The 16,192-nt window shown below is 36.3% G+C and overlaps 2 protein-coding genes and 2 pseudogenes across 3 annotated transcripts; 2 read left to right on the top strand and 2 right to left on the bottom strand.

Annotated features, from left to right (window-relative positions):
- Positions 1-357: 357 nt before the first annotated feature.
- On the bottom strand, positions 358-4,707 carry LOC111301373 (protein TOC75-3, chloroplastic-like). Its single transcript, XM_022896977.2, has 7 exons — positions 3,452-4,707; positions 2,642-2,863; positions 2,410-2,517; positions 2,100-2,291; positions 1,768-2,016; positions 1,049-1,303; positions 358-818 (listed from the first exon to the last, which is right to left on the bottom strand). The coding sequence occupies exons 1-7, from the start codon at positions 4,634-4,636 to the stop codon at positions 579-581; spliced, it is 2,451 nt and encodes an 816-aa protein (XP_022752712.2). The 5' UTR covers positions 4,637-4,707; the 3' UTR covers positions 358-578.
- A 1,181-nt stretch (positions 4,708-5,888) lies between these two features.
- On the top strand, positions 5,889-7,961 carry LOC111301849 (uncharacterized; annotated as a pseudogene).
- Positions 7,962-9,866: 1,905 nt separating this feature from the next.
- LOC149514776 (uncharacterized) lies at positions 9,867-10,740 on the top strand. The gene has a single exon (XM_089744822.1). It carries the CDS (start codon positions 9,867-9,869, stop codon positions 10,251-10,253), a length of 387 nt encoding a protein of 128 aa, XP_089600948.1. The 3' UTR covers positions 10,254-10,740.
- Positions 10,741-10,763: 23 nt separating this feature from the next.
- Positions 10,764-15,201, bottom strand: LOC111301372 (transcription initiation factor IIA large subunit-like; annotated as a pseudogene). The gene is made up of 11 exons (XR_016328323.1): positions 14,753-15,201; positions 14,370-14,543; positions 14,124-14,276; positions 13,948-14,005; positions 13,815-13,872; positions 13,491-13,617; positions 11,978-12,130; positions 11,733-11,796; positions 11,444-11,583; positions 11,225-11,308; positions 10,764-11,126 (listed from the first exon to the last, which is right to left on the bottom strand). The product of XR_016328323.1 is annotated as a transcription initiation factor IIA large subunit-like (transcript).
- Positions 15,202-16,192: the final 991 nt, after the last annotated feature.

The following is a 16,192-nucleotide window of genomic DNA, read 5'->3' as shown; positions in this document are numbered from 1 at the left end:
TAGTTGCCAGTTGCAGTAATTGTAGAAAAGGGCTTTTCTCTGACGGGGAACCTGATAGCAGATAGCAGCCCAAAAAAAAAACTAGTTGCAGATTAGCAGCATAGCGTTAATAATTGTATGTGGCAATTCTTTGTAATCTGAAAGCAAATACAATTTTTTTTCTATTGATTAATAATCTGAAAGAAAATTAGGCCTTTGGAGTTAACTAATTTCCCTCCTATATTCTATGTTTGCTTTTCAAATCAGTAATTGTAATTGTTTGCTACTGAGTGAGATTGTGAGAAGGTAAAAATACTACCAAGTCTGCTTTAGGTAGATATATACTAGGCAAAAAGGGTCTTTGAGAAGTACAGAAAGTCTAATCAAGCACCAACAGTTTCCTTGTGATCCATCTCAATGTTTACAGAACACGATAAAAGTATAACGCACAAGATTAAACAAAATTATTTGAAACAAGAAAGATGATTAAATCGCATACCTAGTTCCATGCATCTCAAAAGATCAAGAACAGTTCTAACAATAACTAGAAACCGAAACGGCCACCCTGTATCAAGCAAAATTAGACCCTAAATCATATTTTAATATCTTTCTCCAAATCGGAAGAAGATTGCACCAGTTCCGGTGTTATGATCAACAGCATACTCGGCTCTCACTAGACCTAGCTTGACACCAACACCATATGATGAACCGTGACCCATTCGCCTGTAGACCTCTGTCGGATTTCCCTTTACATCCTTTGAACTTCCTAGATCATTCCCATGCTCAGCAAACGCGTAAACATGTGTATTCCTTACAGGTATTCTAATCTCAGCTCCAAGCTGCAGGTAACATCAGAAAATGGATTTCAGATAAATTTAGTCATATCATGTAACATAAACTCAAGCACACTTATCATATTTCAATTTATAGCTAATTAACTCTCCTACAGTTTTGTTAGCATTAGACTCCTCATTAGCTTCTATTTTAAAATGAAATACAACATAAATGATGACATTAAAAGATAAAAAAAATATTAGGAAAGGGAAACAGGTATCTGAAATATTATTACCTCAAGAATGTTTCTGGCTGCACCTAACTCACCCATGTTATAACCTCTCACAGAATAGGGGCCCCCAAGAGTAAAAGCATCATAACTTGGAAGGTCGCCCACACAACCTCCGTAATGGCCATGAAGGACTAGAACAGGTGGTGGGGGTTTATTAGCACCTTCTTCCACTTCCTTTAGTTGGAGAAATTGTGTAAGTGTTAATTGGTGGCGGTTAAAGAATGGAAACTTGCTGCCAATCCCAAGTCCTTGGTCCACCTGCATTGAGTAAATAAATGCCAGTAATTAAATAGGAAACAAAATTTTAATCAATATGTAGGTTTATAATACACCACATTGTAAGTAAAAGTAGGAAGTGGTTTACAGTAATAGAAGCACTTGTGAGTAAGCTTAAACTCATGCATTTGAACTATTTCAACAATGAACAAAACAAGATATATCCAACAGCCAGAATAATGAGGTATTATTCTGAATCTGATACATTTAATCCTGTTCATACCATAAGGAATGGCTAAAAAGCCTAAAATGATAAAAAAGATAATGCGAATGGCTTTGTATCTGTCTTGGAATAAATATGATATATTAAGGCCCGGTTACTAGCATGTTTCAAGCAAATGTTATACTATCAATGGTTTCACTTCATTCCCAATATTGAACAGTATCAGCAAAGACAGACTATCCTGGTTCAGTCGAAGATTCACAATGTGAATATATGGGCTAACCTGGAACACATTCCTCTCACCAACTATAGCCCCATTTACAAACTTGGTATTATCACGTGTGATATTTGCCTGTAGAAATGCCATTCGATCAACACCAGTACCACTAAGAGTGGTTGGAGGTCCATCTGCACTGATGCCTCCACTTGGCAGAACTCTTTGACCATTTGGAGAAATATGACTGCTTTCATCACGCGTTGTTATCTCTTCCATCACAAGTCCATAAGTGAATTTACTTTGACGGGTGAAATTCTGCCAGTCTCATATCAATCACAAATGATTCCATGGTACATAAAATCCAAAAATTACTTCATGAACTATATATAGCAGATTACCTCCGTAATGTTAGCTTTAACACCAGCTCGGTCAACCCATATTGGTGGAACTTCATCAACTCCTGGCCCACCAGTGAAAACTGGGCTCAGTTTCCGGCTGTTGAAGCAGCTTGTACGAAAAGTTCGGTTGCGTGGATTATAAACACCATCTAAATATGGATGCACATATTCTAGCTTGAAAGAAAGATCATCCTGAAGAAAAGAATAATAGGAACATCTTAGGATGCAAAATTTACACTACTCACAGGTGAAAACAGTCATTGCAAGAACCATGAGAGAGAAAGCAACATGTATATTTAGGAAAAATTACCTGAGGATTAAAAAAGTTACTGGTAGTCAAGGAACCGAGAATGGATCTGTTAAGCCCATTGAGATTTCGGTGCTCAAAAGAGACAGTTCCACCAGGTTGAAAGGAAGCCTGAACAGAAAACATAGCACAATATGTAAACGATATAAATAAAAAACTTTTAAGTTTGAGCCACAATCTCTTATTATCTACATGCAGAATTGCAGAGCACAAATATATAACCACATTTACATACCAATGTGGGACGCCCCCCACGTCCAGGTACAATACTCCACTCCGTACTGACTTCAGCTGATTTTTGATCCAGCTCTTTCAGCTTTATCTCAACAATGATGCCTCCCTCATTCTTCTCATCAGGTCGTGGGTTCACCTCGATATTTGAAAACAAAGCCAGTGAGTTTATGTTCCTCAGGGCTTGTTTCCCAGCTTCAATATTAAAAACATAGCCTTTTCGAAGCTGTAAATCAAAAGCACAGACATAAATCAACAGCAAGACTGAAACTAGTTACTTAAATCAGCAACCAAAAATACAATAAATGAGAAACTTAATAAATAGGCATAGTTTACAACTCTATAACTAAAGGTATAAACTAACAATTAAACCAAACATTTCAATCAACAAAAGATCACTCATTACTGCTTGAAATGAAGACATATATCTTATCAGAAAATCTATAGTTTATGAGAGCATATTCAAAAGCAGCAAATTCAGTGCTTGATTTGATATTCACACAATATTTTTTATCTATCTTCTACACTTGATTTGATTTTTCATGTTCCGCTAACTATCGAGTTAATTTTTCTGATAGTTTACAGCTATTTTTGAATGTAAAAAACAATCAAATGTATGCTTCAAGAATTTTATAATTAAACCAAATATCATATCCTACCCTAACTAGCATTGAAGGTAAAAAACTATAACATGAAATATCAGAATTCACAATGTGGCTTTTCGTTAGTTTTGCAGTAACTCAAAAACTACCCACAGACACTCTACACAGAAAAATAGATAATAAAAACCAAGAAACAGCCATCAATCATCTACCTGTCTAGGTAACTCTCTCCTGACAACAGGAAGTTTGGTGTTCCCTTCAACAACATTCCCAAGCTTATCCAGGAACTGAATCACAAGCTGTGTAATATCCCCTTCCACAACCTCACAAAGCACTTCCTTAGTATTCAAGTTCCCAAAATTGACAACCTGAGCACAAGCATACCCTTCATCATGGTACCATTTCTGAACCCTATCCCTTATCTTCTGCAACAACCTAGCACTCACTTGCCCTCGGCTCGTGATCATCTCCAACACTTCCATACGCACTTGCCTTGGCAGCAAACAAGGCCTAGCTTTCGCAATCCTCCTCTGATATTCCTCGTCTTGCTGCCTAAAATACTCCAATTTCTCCCTATCTGTCATATCAGGGTCCATTTCAATAGGCTTGGATTGAGGCATTAGCCCCACATTTATACACCTAAACCTATCAGCTGATTGCCAAGTACTTTCTGTAAAAGAAATGGTTAATCCCAAAGTTCCATCTGGTTTAGTTTTGCACTGCATATCAACTTTCTCAAACATTCCACAAGTGGCTAAAGTTTCAAGCTCTTTTTGTAACTGGGCTTTTGTGTAGATCCCTCCTGGTCTTAACGAAACCATTTCAAAGAATGAATCTTCAGATCGTACCGTGGTCCGGTACTGTCGGTCAAAGAATGAAATATCCGAAAGCTTGTACTTTTTGAACCCACTTAGCTTGTGGAGTTGAACTACTATGTTGGCTGGTAATCCATGAGAATCCCATTCTTGGGTTTGGTTGTTATCGTCCGCAATTGCAGGCGAAGGCGAAAAGATCTTTTCCCAGAAGTTGCCACTTCCATCACCGCCGCCGGAACCAGCTCCACCACCATCACCACCACTAGAGAAGCCACCATTGCCGCCGCTGCCGCCGAAGTTATCTCCACCGCCTCCAGGGAGACGGGTGGAAATGGGGCTGATGCGGATGAGGAGAGTGGCAGCGGAAGCGGAGGCGAGCACAAAGGGCTTGGAGAAGGAGTGCAGGAAGGAACTGAGCCTTTGCGGCTTAGGGTTTTGAGACGGGAGGTGACATTTGATACTGGTGGAGCGTCGAGAAGCGAGTGAAGAAGAGGAGGAAGAAGGGGGCAGTCGCCGGCGGGTGGTAGAGGAAAGATTGGTGGATGGGTTGAGGAGGTGTAAGGAGGCGGCGTAAGAATGCATCCTCTAAAGGTTTTCTTTTGTGGGTACGGTGTGAAGGGATAAGGGGACGAAGTAATTTCGCGTATACAGTCGATTTCTTATGAGAAATGGGGAGTATTGGGTTTTATCTTTTATGAGAAAGGCTAGTGTGACAAGGGTTTATCAGACGGTAGAGGGTGTTCAGGTCGAGTTACCATTTCTTAGATGGAGCCCTTTGGTTATTGAGACTCGGCGAAATCTACAATGTTATTGGTTGGTAGGAAAGGCAATTTATGTATTTATATAGTACAAAATATTAAAATTTATATATTTTTATTATATTTTATATGAAAATTATATATTATAAAATATATTTTTATAAAAATATAAAATATATTTTTATGATTTTATTAAATTTAATTATAATTATTATTAAAATTTTAAGTCGTATCATCTTCATGTTTTATATTCATATCATATTCGTATTATATTTTAAATTATCAAATTTAATTTTCAAAAAAATGCTAGAGAATTTACCTTTTCTTTTTTTCTTTTAATTTGCAAATATGAGCAAGTTTCCAATGCCGGGGAACACATTTCCATTTGTTATAACTTACAATTCATAAGCATAAATTACATGCACTTTGGAAAAATATTACTTGCTTGTTCAATAATGCTGTCTTTTTTAAATTTATCACGCTTTTATTTTTTTGATAAAAAAGTTGAAGTATGAAAATAAAAAAAAATTATAATTGTTGAAATTTAAAATTTTTACTATTATGCAAAAATTATCTGAATTAAACTCAAGTTTAAATTAAACGTGCCTTTCATCTCTTATCTCAAATAGAATGAGAATGTGCATGGAACTGCCTCATCATTAGACTTAGTAGAAGCAGGACATGATTGCAATGGCTCTTGTCAAATTCCTGTCACATTAGACATGAGGGTAGAGAAGAGGTAGAAGCTTGACTCTTGCCTAGTCAAATTGCTATTTTAGGAAAAGGAAATCAAAGCAATGTTATCCTTGTTTCATTGCCATGTGTACAAGTTGTGCCCACAGACATCTCAGCTGTTCATCAAATTATGAGTCAATTGTTAACTGTCCATGCAAAATCACCGGAGAGTAATGCTGGAATAATGTTCTTTTCTCTTAAATGTCTCTCATTTGGTTGAATCTAAAACGCAAAACTAATTGTGAAATCAGACTTTCAAGATCGGAAGCAATACAAAACTTCAAGACCCCTGATCTGTCAGCAATTGGAGAACATGACTCAACTTGATTCCATGCATAGATATGGCGATTATAATCCTTGAAGTACTACCACTCCAACTGAACAATTTCTTCGAGGTAATCAAGGGCCAAAGTTCTTCAGGATATTTTTTCTGCTCAACAAGTGATTTCTATCGTAGTTTTTTTTTTTTGTTTTAAATAACTTGATTTCGATCTTGTACAGTTGGGGATGCTCAAACCAGGTCGCCACGTTCATATTTTTCATCATCCACTAGGAGTCAAGAGGTCCACGATCCTGAAGATGTCCAGCACCATTCCATAAAGATAACCATTCTTGCAAAAGTCAAGGAGAAGGCTCGAAGATGGAGACAAAGTTTCATCAAAAAGAAGAACAGTGAAGGAGATAACACCACACCTTAATGGGGTGTTAGGTTGGAAGATGATGAGGACTACGAAGATGAAGATCCTGAATATCCTGGTGCTCCAAGTATTATCATAAAATCTTTTTATATATCATGAATTTGATAAGTGCTAACATTTTAAGCCTCAAAAGTTTTGACTCGATTTTGCTGATGCTCATGATTCTGACATTATATTTTCAGTGTATGAATCGGAGCTGGCACTTGAGGGATATAAGGAGAATGCAAGGCAGAATCCAAGGGCAGTGCCTGTAATCTCGGAGAAGCATGTTCTGGCAAGCAGTGTCAAAGCTGTTTCTGAACAAGGAAAAAAGAAGCCTACATTAGCTGAAACCGAGGCCAAGAAACATGTACCAGCTAATGCCACGGGAAAAGTTGCAACCCAGAACATTGCTTCGAAGATTCAAGGACTCTTTGTTTCGGCCCCAACAGCTTCAGAAACTGAGAAGCATGGTACTCATGAAGCTGAAAAGTATAATACTCAAGAAACTGACAAGCATACCCTAGAAACTGAAAAACCACTTAGCCCCAGACAGAACAAATGGGATAAAGGTGTTTCAGTGAAAGAGTATATAATGAACAAATTTGAGCCAGGGGAAGATGAGAAAGCACTTTCTCAGGTACTATCAGAGGCAACACGTCCAATGAGAACAACTCCTGGAGATGTGGATGTGATGGAAAAAGTGAAAGGGGCTGTAAACTCTTTGCTCTGTGGAGAGGAACCAGCCCAATCTACAATCAAGCAATCAGATACAAACTCATCTCCACAAGTTCCCATTTCTACCAATGCTCAAGCTGGTAATTTTCTCTTTTTTTCGTATTCAAACAACAGCTATATACTTTCACATTTGGTTTTAGTATTAGAGGAATCAAAATTTAATAAATGGATGCTATATCATATCTAAAATTCTTTCTGGAGTATAGATGCTCTTTCAAAAATTATCAGCAGATTTTATGGTAACAGAGTCAAATGTATATCAGTTGTAGCTCTTTCTGTCCTGTCCTGTTATGGAGGTCAATAGTCCTCATCTTTGGCCTCTGCTAACTTAAATTGATCCTTATTCAGGATATCAATGACTTTTTTCTTTTATCCTGCGTTTATGACAGATGACAGTAAAGGAAGAATACTCCAAACCAACTGAAAGATAAATCTAAACCCTGATGGCGAGACGATTTTCTGGACAGTGTTTCTAATAAATAGTTTCAAGAAATCTGATTTTATGTTTTGTATTCAATATGAAGCATCAACATCATTAACTGTAAATGACCGTACAAATGTTGAAAGTTTGTATCCAAGAATCCTCACCTTCCGAACTACTGCATCTGACTTTTGGTATGTGGTATAACAGTATAAATGAGCATATGACATAATGTGTTGAAGAACGTTACAACTAGTTAGGTCCTGAATCAGTTTCTTAAGATTGCTTGACGTCACCATTCAAGGCAAAAAAAAAAATGGGAACTTAAAAACAGAAAATTCCAAGCCGCCAGTCTGAAGAAAATTCAGGTGCAATAATGTCAACCACCATAATACACCTAGCTCAATATTCAGCTGTGATTCCTTCACAATGTTCTGCACTTTCTTGCTGTCATGAATTTGATAAGATTCCATATGGAAGCCAGTTCATTTCATGCTGAGGCCTCCTTTTCTGAAACTTTGTTCATAATAAAAGCAAAAGAAATTGAAAAGTTTGGCACCATATTTCATCAATCAAAAGTCTTGCTCTTTGGTCACCTATGCGTTAAAATTTGACAAATTCGATAAGTTGATACAAGTAACTGAATCTACATGATTCAGAAATGAAAAAAACTACAAAAAAGGCCAATATATATACCTTAATCAAAAAGTATCATTGTTCTTTTTTTAAAATGAGCAGGGAACGAAAGTTATTGTTCTTTCCATAGATAATCTTTTCATTGGATTCATTGTCCTGTTTTGATGTTACTTTTAAATTCCTTATAGTAGAATGCATCTTGCATTTTCAAAGCAGCCAATATGGCTGTATTCCTTTGAAGTATAGATAATTGAGGAAACAGAAAAACCCACGGCAAGATTCTTAATAAAAATAAACAAGCAATTGCATGTCATCTTCTCTTTTTTTCTTTATTCTCTCAATGGCTGCAGTTCTTAAATCACTCCATCTTCTGATAACATTTTTTTTTATGTTTTTAGAACAGTTTACCTAATCCCAAGAGGAAAACCACTTCATGTTTAATGGCTTTAATGGAGCCAAACTGCATCTAAACGCGATTGCTAAGATTCAACACAATGGTCTATTAGAGCTAAACAACACTTCAAAGGGACAAATTGGCTGCGCTTTCCTCCCATTTCCTCTCAAGTTCAACAAATATTCATCTGGCATCTTTGATTCCCAATCATTTTCAACCAATTTTGTATTTGCCATGGTTAAAGAACTGACCAATCCTAGTGACCATGTATTGCATTCACTATCTCACCTACGATGGAGCTGTAGGAGGCTGTAGCAAACCAGTTCCATGGACTTTATAATTCGCAATGGCCTTTCTTCAAACCATGTGTTTGCTCTAGATCTGGACACAAATCAAAACCCTGAATTTGGAGATATCAATGAAAGCCATGTTGGCATTGATGTAAGTAACTTGAGGTCCTTGGAATCAGCTCCAGCAACATACTTTGCAGAAAATGAAAGAGAAAATAAAAGCTTGGACCTCTTAACTGGAAATCCAGTGCAGCTCTGGATAGATCGTGATGAAGTAGCGAAGCTGCTCAATGAAACACTAGCTCCAATAAAGAGAAACAAGCCTAGTAGACCCTTTTATCAACAAGCATTGATGTTTGTACCGTTCTCTTGGATTCTATGTATGTTCGTTTCTCTTCACCCAACTCGTGAATTGGCTTGTAACCATTATATTCTTGGCTGGAGCTTCTATAAAACTGGGAAAAAGCACAATGCCTAAACTACTCAAACTTCCACTTCCTCCACGAAGAAAATCAAACTCGAAAGCAGATTTAAGAATTATTGTCCCTTCAATAACAGTCATTGGCTCATTGCTTTGCTTGGTACAATCTTTGGCGGTGTATATGACATATGAAGGAAGAAATATGAAGAAACACATGAAGTCTGGGAAAAAGAATATGGTCTTCAAAGATTCTCGACAAGGATCTTCCAACATTACAAAATCCTTGATAAAAATGAATCTGTCGTTTTGAAACATAGTTATTAGCTGCAGTTTAAGAGAAACATCTTTTCACCCTTCTTTCTTTTTATCCCTAAAATGCAAAAATAATTATGTGTTTGACTTGGAGAATTAAAAATTGTGTGAAAAAAATAATTAGCCACTCAAAATGTTCCAAGCCCTGACCAAGCCCTGAGTAATTTCAGTAAGTGACCGTTGCCCATAAGTTCATAACTGTCTTTCGAAAACGTCATTCCATTACTGTGCTTTTCACCCTATTAACTGACCCCATATTTCCCGGTTCCAAAGACAAGGCCTTGATTGACCATTCCCTTCATATCTTCTCCTTGCTCTTTCTCTATTTTTTACCCTTTTTTTTTTTCATATCTCTGCAATTACCTGGATAGATTTTGGAGTATTGAGAGAGATAGAAAAGAGAAAAGGGGGGGATCGTTTCATATCAAGAATGGAGGACGGTGGGAACATATTTGAGAAACAAGATATTGGCATGAGCAAAACCCAAGTAGGGAAATCACCCACCAGGCTACAAAAGCTTGCCCCAGCATCTCTTAAGCTTGATCAGATGAAAGCTGACGCTGCCAGGACCAGCCCTTTTGGGCCTTCTGAAGCTGCAACTCCAATTCCCCTACTGACACCGCTGGCTTTATCACCGAATCCATTTCCAGTGACAAAAGAATTCGTGCTTCCAACCGATGACAAGAAAGCTGCAACACCAGCACCAACAGCAACAGCATTTGGCTGGAAAAATCCAGCTGGGGCAGGATATGTGGAGGCTTCAACTTTGTTCGATTTGTTTCAAAACAAATGTGTTCTTGTCAATAATGCACAGTGATGTTTTTGTTCTGCATCTGCACATCAAATGGTTAACCTTCGTGTTTTTTCAGACCTTATAAGATAGATTTGCTAGTTTTATTCATAAAATGATAGTACCATGATTGATGGTGATCCTTCTCCATAGTCCATACCGGTGACTTTAATATATTGTACAATGCATTTCCCCACGCTGGCAAACTTTCTTGGGCGATTTATTGTTGCCTATTCTAGGTATTCTTTTGCTTGTCAAGAAATATGATCATGAGATCTGTCTCCCATAGTTGCCGTTGCTGATTTTACACTTGTTTTAACCATCTCAAATATGGGATTCTCTCTATTCATCTCTCCCGTTGCTTTACAATGACAAATTGTTGCCTTGAAAAATCTAATGCGATAAAAACAGAACACTCAAGGACACAAACACTCCATGATCATAACAGGAGAGGCGAATGCTTGTCATATGTTCGAATCATTTTCATTACAAGCAAAGGCGGTATTTCAGCCAAAACCAAACAAAGTGAGAATGATATAAAAGTAAACAAACAATGGGATTCGTAAATTGACCAAATCGTCTAAGTATATAGTATAAATGAAATTAAATATTCCATTGAAGAAATTTTTAAAACTTCATGAAGCATCATCTCAAGCAGTCATCTATTCGACAGCTGAAAAAAGCCCTTCCTTTATCTACAATAAGACAACCATCCAACCCAAGTCTTAAGGAAGGTATTAATATAAAGCATCCCATGCCCTTCCATCAAGCTTGACTCTAATATTAATTAAAGAAAATTTTCGAAACACCCCTTGACTTGTTGATCTTTTTAAAGCAACTGCTATTTGATGGTGAATGGACAATTTTCTAACAAAATGAGAATTCAAATTCACCTGTCGCCTGCAAAAGATAATAGCATTCAGCAAAAAAAGTTTACTAAGGAACGGAAAACATCAAAGAGTAAAAAAATGCCATATATTATTCAGTGACAAGCAAACCTTATTAAAGACAATGTCCTTATTGTTTATACGCAAGATGCCATCCTTCAGTAAGCATTTCCATCGGCTCTTGTGACGAGTCACCTACAAATAAAAGCATATAATGCCATCTTTTATTGTCTACATAGAAGTGATTAGAGTACCAAAACTTGTATAAGTACAAATTACTGAATTGGTTATGGGCAGCATTGATGCATGCTGCAAAAATAGCAAAACCACCTTGTCAAATTGAGCCAAAACTAGATGCTGCGTGTTCAGCTCCTCTCCCTGGTCCACATCATCTTCATTCAATGGCTCATCATCGTCATCATCTCCTGGATCATTTTGAGAAGCAGGGGCAGAAGTGGCAGCCTGAAGGTCTGGCAAAGAAACAACAAAAGCAAGTCAACCAAAAAAAACCAAGGTGCTTAGATAAGAGAGAGAGAGAGAGAGAGAGATACAGAAGAAAAGGAATAAAATCAAAGTACAATAAGATGCAATCCTCAGTTCAACCATCAGTCAAAGTTACCATTTGGAGCCGGTGTGTTCACTACATTGTAGTCTTCATTGACAACTCCTTGATAATTGTATATCTTCAAGGTGAGAGAAGAAAATCAAAAGGCAACAGCCTGTAAGTTATTGAAATCTCCAATGATCTACATGTGGAACAAAGAGAAAAGGTCCATTCCAAACCATATGCACAAAGTAACACTGTGTTGCAGAACTACACAAAATAAGATGAGAAATTGACCTATGATAGCATATGATACTTACATTGGGAGTAGAAAGCATATCATCATATGGATCGGAAGTTGGTCCATCCAGTTGAGGAATCTTTGAAGATGACCAAGCTAAGTGTTCTAAGATCTTGCCATTTGCAGTGGTTCCTGAGTCATTTCTACCCAGGAAATTACGAACTTCAGTTTCCTGAGAGTTTAAAACTATATGATTAAAAAAGATGTATAAAACATGACTAATAAAAACTCATATTCCAACAATGATTCTGGTATAAAAGTACCCTTTGGTTTCAATTAGAATGAAAAAGTTTCCGAATAAATATTCATCAAATTATAGCTCGGAATTTGAACTATTTGCTTTTGCAATTTTATTAAGATAAAAGGTAAGCAAAAAGAAAAGAATGTGGGGACAAAAAAAAAAAAAGCTTGTCTGAAGCAGATCCAACAATAATAGATCAAAGAATTCAGGCTAACAAGTACAAGTAATCCATCAGATAACAAACTTACAAATGTTTCATACTAGGAATCCCTCTCTAAAAGAATCCGTACCCCAAAAAGGACAACTAGCAAAACTGCAGTAAGCAATGATTCATACATGGAATTGACCGAGAAATGAATAAGCAGACACACGGTAATTCACTAAATTGAACCAGCAATTTCACTAGTAAGTGGAGTTAAGCAACATCATCTTATCACACTGATCTCAATGACCTGTCACATACTGTCGAACAACACCTTTAACCTTTGAGAACATTCTCTGTCAGCTCAAAATATACTTAAAAACACATCCTTTAAACCTTTGAGAATCTTATTTCCTGATTCACAAAGCGCTTAAACGATTGCTAACCTAAAACTTGTACCTAGACAGAAGACTACCATAAGTCTAATAAAGTCCAGAAACAGAACTTCAAGGAAGACTTGATCTGTGTCAAGCACTAGTAATTAACTCACCACTCCTTTATTCTCCATTTACATAGAAGAAACTAGTTCTACTCCTACCAAATATAAAATAACCAGTATTTGACCAAAAGGACATGAAGCTATCACAGAGAACAATGAGGACTACAAAAGAATTAGATTGACCTTACAATTCCGATTTCAACATTACTATTTTAACCAGATATAACAAACAGATCAATTTCCGTCTGTCAATAGTTTATCAACTGATGTTAGATTGGTAAGCAGGAAAGTTCTCACCTGCATAAGGCCCTTGGAAAATGATAATAGCCAATGGATGTCAGGTCTTAGAATACCTGTAGTTACAGTAATTCCAAGTTTGCTATAACTTATCAATGGCTGGAATTACTAAGATACTTTTTCTTTTACGCTGCAGCAACACAGAATCAAGAATCCTTTTTTCTTGCCCCAAAGAAATTTTGAAAATTTTCTGGGGAAGAAAGGAAAATCCATGACCCACGTACAAATGGAGATTGAGTAGATATCTACCAGAAACACACATCCACAGAAGATCTCTAACCAGGATTTGCATTAAAATGACAATGTCAAATGAACACAGATATGCTAGACTAACACTAATTAAGAGAACTAACCTCTGTCTTTGCAACTTCAGATGTAGCGTCTCCAGCTCCATCTTGTTGGGGTATATATCCACCATTTTGATATTGTGCAGCAAAATCATCACGTTTTCTCTTTCCAGAAGACATCGTAAACAAGTCCGGGAATTTTCTACAATATTAAAATTAATCACCCACTTAAGTAATAACAGTTCGTTTTGAAGCAAATGTTTCCCAACAGATTCAATTTAAACCTTTGGGTTTATTAAATCCTTTTGCCATGACCCGTGAGTTCAACTCAAACCAGAAAAAACCAGATATCATTGTGCAGTTGTAATGTTACTTATAACGGGAGTTACCTGTGTCAGGGGTTGATGAGAGGTTCCTCTGTCCACCTCATCCCGCCCTTCCACATAAGCTACAAGCAAATAGTGTTTATTATTAACAAACCATAGTGGGTTAGAACTGATAGATCTTTTTACACCGTACTAACCAACATTAACATCAACACTTAGTGGGGTCCTTTGATTCGGCCAAGGAGAAGGAGATTACTGCAGAGAAAAAAAAAGAATATATATCACCAATAAATCTACAATAACCCGACAAGCTAATTTTTACTTTCTGTGTCAAGTATAAAATTATGACTACTGTGAAAAGAGCATTGCTTACCATATACTGGCTAGGCCTTCCATCTTTTACATCAGTATTGCCACTGCTATCATTCACAGGAGTAGGATAGCCACTACTTCCAGTAGGGATGTTATACATAGAACCATCAGCACTTCCTGGCAACGGTGTAGGAACAGGTGTTTGCAACGGTGTCTACGCAATTTAAAACCCCACATTAAAAAGTAACAAACAAAATTTCCCACCACAATTTAAATTCATAAAGCACTCGAAAACAGAACTCGTTACCGGAGGGAAAAGCATATCAGCTCTAGGAGTTTCGTATTCCTCGGTCCCTTCGTAAGGAACATTAAGATCGTGCACTGGAGTAATTGGGCCACCGGGAGTGGCCTGTTTCCGAGCCGAAGACCTCTCTGTCGGACCACATATTACTCCCGCTTGCATCATCTTCATTTCCCAAATCTAAAACCCAATATCCCAGGCAATCAATTCAACAAGATCAGTTTCATTTCAATAACATTAATCAAAAACTCTAGTGTTTCAATAAGATCAAACCCTAACACACAAAGAATCCCAAAAACACAAATCTTTTTTTCTAAAATAAAGAAATCAAACCCTAAAAATTTCATAAAAAAATGGAATCAAACGGAAATGAGAGAAGGATTTTTTACTCCTTGAAGTTCGTTGAGGACAGTTTCGCCAGGTCCACCGTTGTTGATGAACTCATCTCGAACCTTGCTGATGACGTCTTCGATGACGTGGATGCATACGGTGCTCGTCGCCGACAAGGCCATTTTTTCTCTAATCTTCTACCTAGCTCCTCCTCGGATTCTTCCTTTCTCGGGAAAATTTTAGGAGAAACAAGAGCGGAAAATGGGAATCGAAGTGTGAATCGATCGGGTAAGATTAGAGGAGGGAAGGAGCCTAGGCTTTGGAGAATCGAAGAAAGAAAGAGAGGGACGGACGAGAAAAGGTGAATAAAGAGTGGAATATAAATAGGTTTGCATCCGATTGTAACCGGTTGACCACGTGGCGTAATCTGAATAGCTCCTTCAGATTTTATTTTTTTCCTGAGAGGAGAGAAAGAGAGAGAGAGGAGTAATGAGATAAGGCGCTTACTGTCCAATTCATATTTTTTTCCCTCTATATATAGAGCACTGAACAGGACAATCGTGTTTGATCACAGTCTTAGTCAGTGTGTGATTGAGTGTGGGCCCATTTCGAATGAACGGGGCTTGTCAGCATCTACTGTAATTTTACTTCTTTTTACTGTCCTTTCTAAGAAATTCGTTCCTGACGATTGGATACTTTTTTGTTTGTGAAGAGGAATATTTATTTTTTTTATTAATTTTACAATTAAGGCACGTTTAGACGGGGAGATTTTTTTTTTTTTTTAATTTTGTTTACGAGAACGTAATTTTTACTATTATTTCATAAATATAGATTTTTGGAGTAATTTTAAATTTTTAACTATACTCAAAAGTTTCAAAGTTAAGAACTTATTTCTTTTTATGATTTTTAAAATTTTAAAAAAGATTTTTTTATTTGATATTTGACCTAAATAAGAATTTTTTGTTTTATTTTACTATTTAAAAATCAACACATGGAAAGAATCTTTTATTACATTTTTTATTTAAAAAAAGAAATGTAATATTCGACTAAATAACAAAACACTTTTGACTAAATAACAATGACCAAACAAATATTATGTTTGTAATGTCATAAATATAGTCTTTAATAATACAAAGATTATATTTTTATCATAAAAATGTAATATCTGTTAAATAAAAAAAATTTAATAATAAAAGATGACGATTCATTGATCAAAAATATAGTATTTGTTTATATAAAAATTATATTTTTTACATAAGAAATATCGTCTTTGTGTAATAACTTTTTTGAAAAACAAAGATAATTTTTTTTTTTTTAGACTATATTACAGAGCTCTAATCAAATTGTTCTTTGTTTCAACCAACATCAATTTTAACCTTCGTGATTTTATTTTCATGTTGTTCTTTCTATCTTGTCTTTATCAGTAAATAATGAGTTTACTATCTATAACGAATAATCTATTTTATGTTATTTTTTTTATTTAAATGTCTTCTTGTTTT

Source organism: Durio zibethinus, chromosome 15, assembly GCF_047325235.1.
Source record: "Durio zibethinus cultivar Kanyao isolate XHJ-2024 chromosome 15, ASM4732523v1, whole genome shotgun sequence".
Taxonomy (NCBI): Eukaryota; Viridiplantae; Streptophyta; class Magnoliopsida; order Malvales; family Malvaceae; genus Durio; species Durio zibethinus.
The sequence above is the reverse complement of the archived record's forward strand: the minus strand, read 5'-3'. Positions and strand labels throughout refer to the sequence as shown.

Bases quoted from the DNA above. Each gene is read 5' to 3' on its own strand.
- LOC111301373 (XM_022896977.2), bottom strand. From the start codon at position 4,636: ATGCATTCTTACGCCGCCTCCTTACACCTCCTCAACCCATCCACCAAT. The intron at 2,864-3,451 runs GTAGATGATTGA...TTTGATTTACAG, and splicing joins GGAGAGAGTTACCTAGACAG to CTTCGAAAAGGCTATGTTTT. The intron at 2,518-2,641 runs GTATGTAAATGT...TTTTCTGTTCAG, and splicing joins GTGGGGGGCGTCCCACATTG to GCTTCCTTTCAACCTGGTGG.
- LOC149514776 (XM_089744822.1), top strand. From the start codon at position 9,867: ATGGAGGACGGTGGGAACATATTTGAGAAACAAGATATTGGCATGAGC.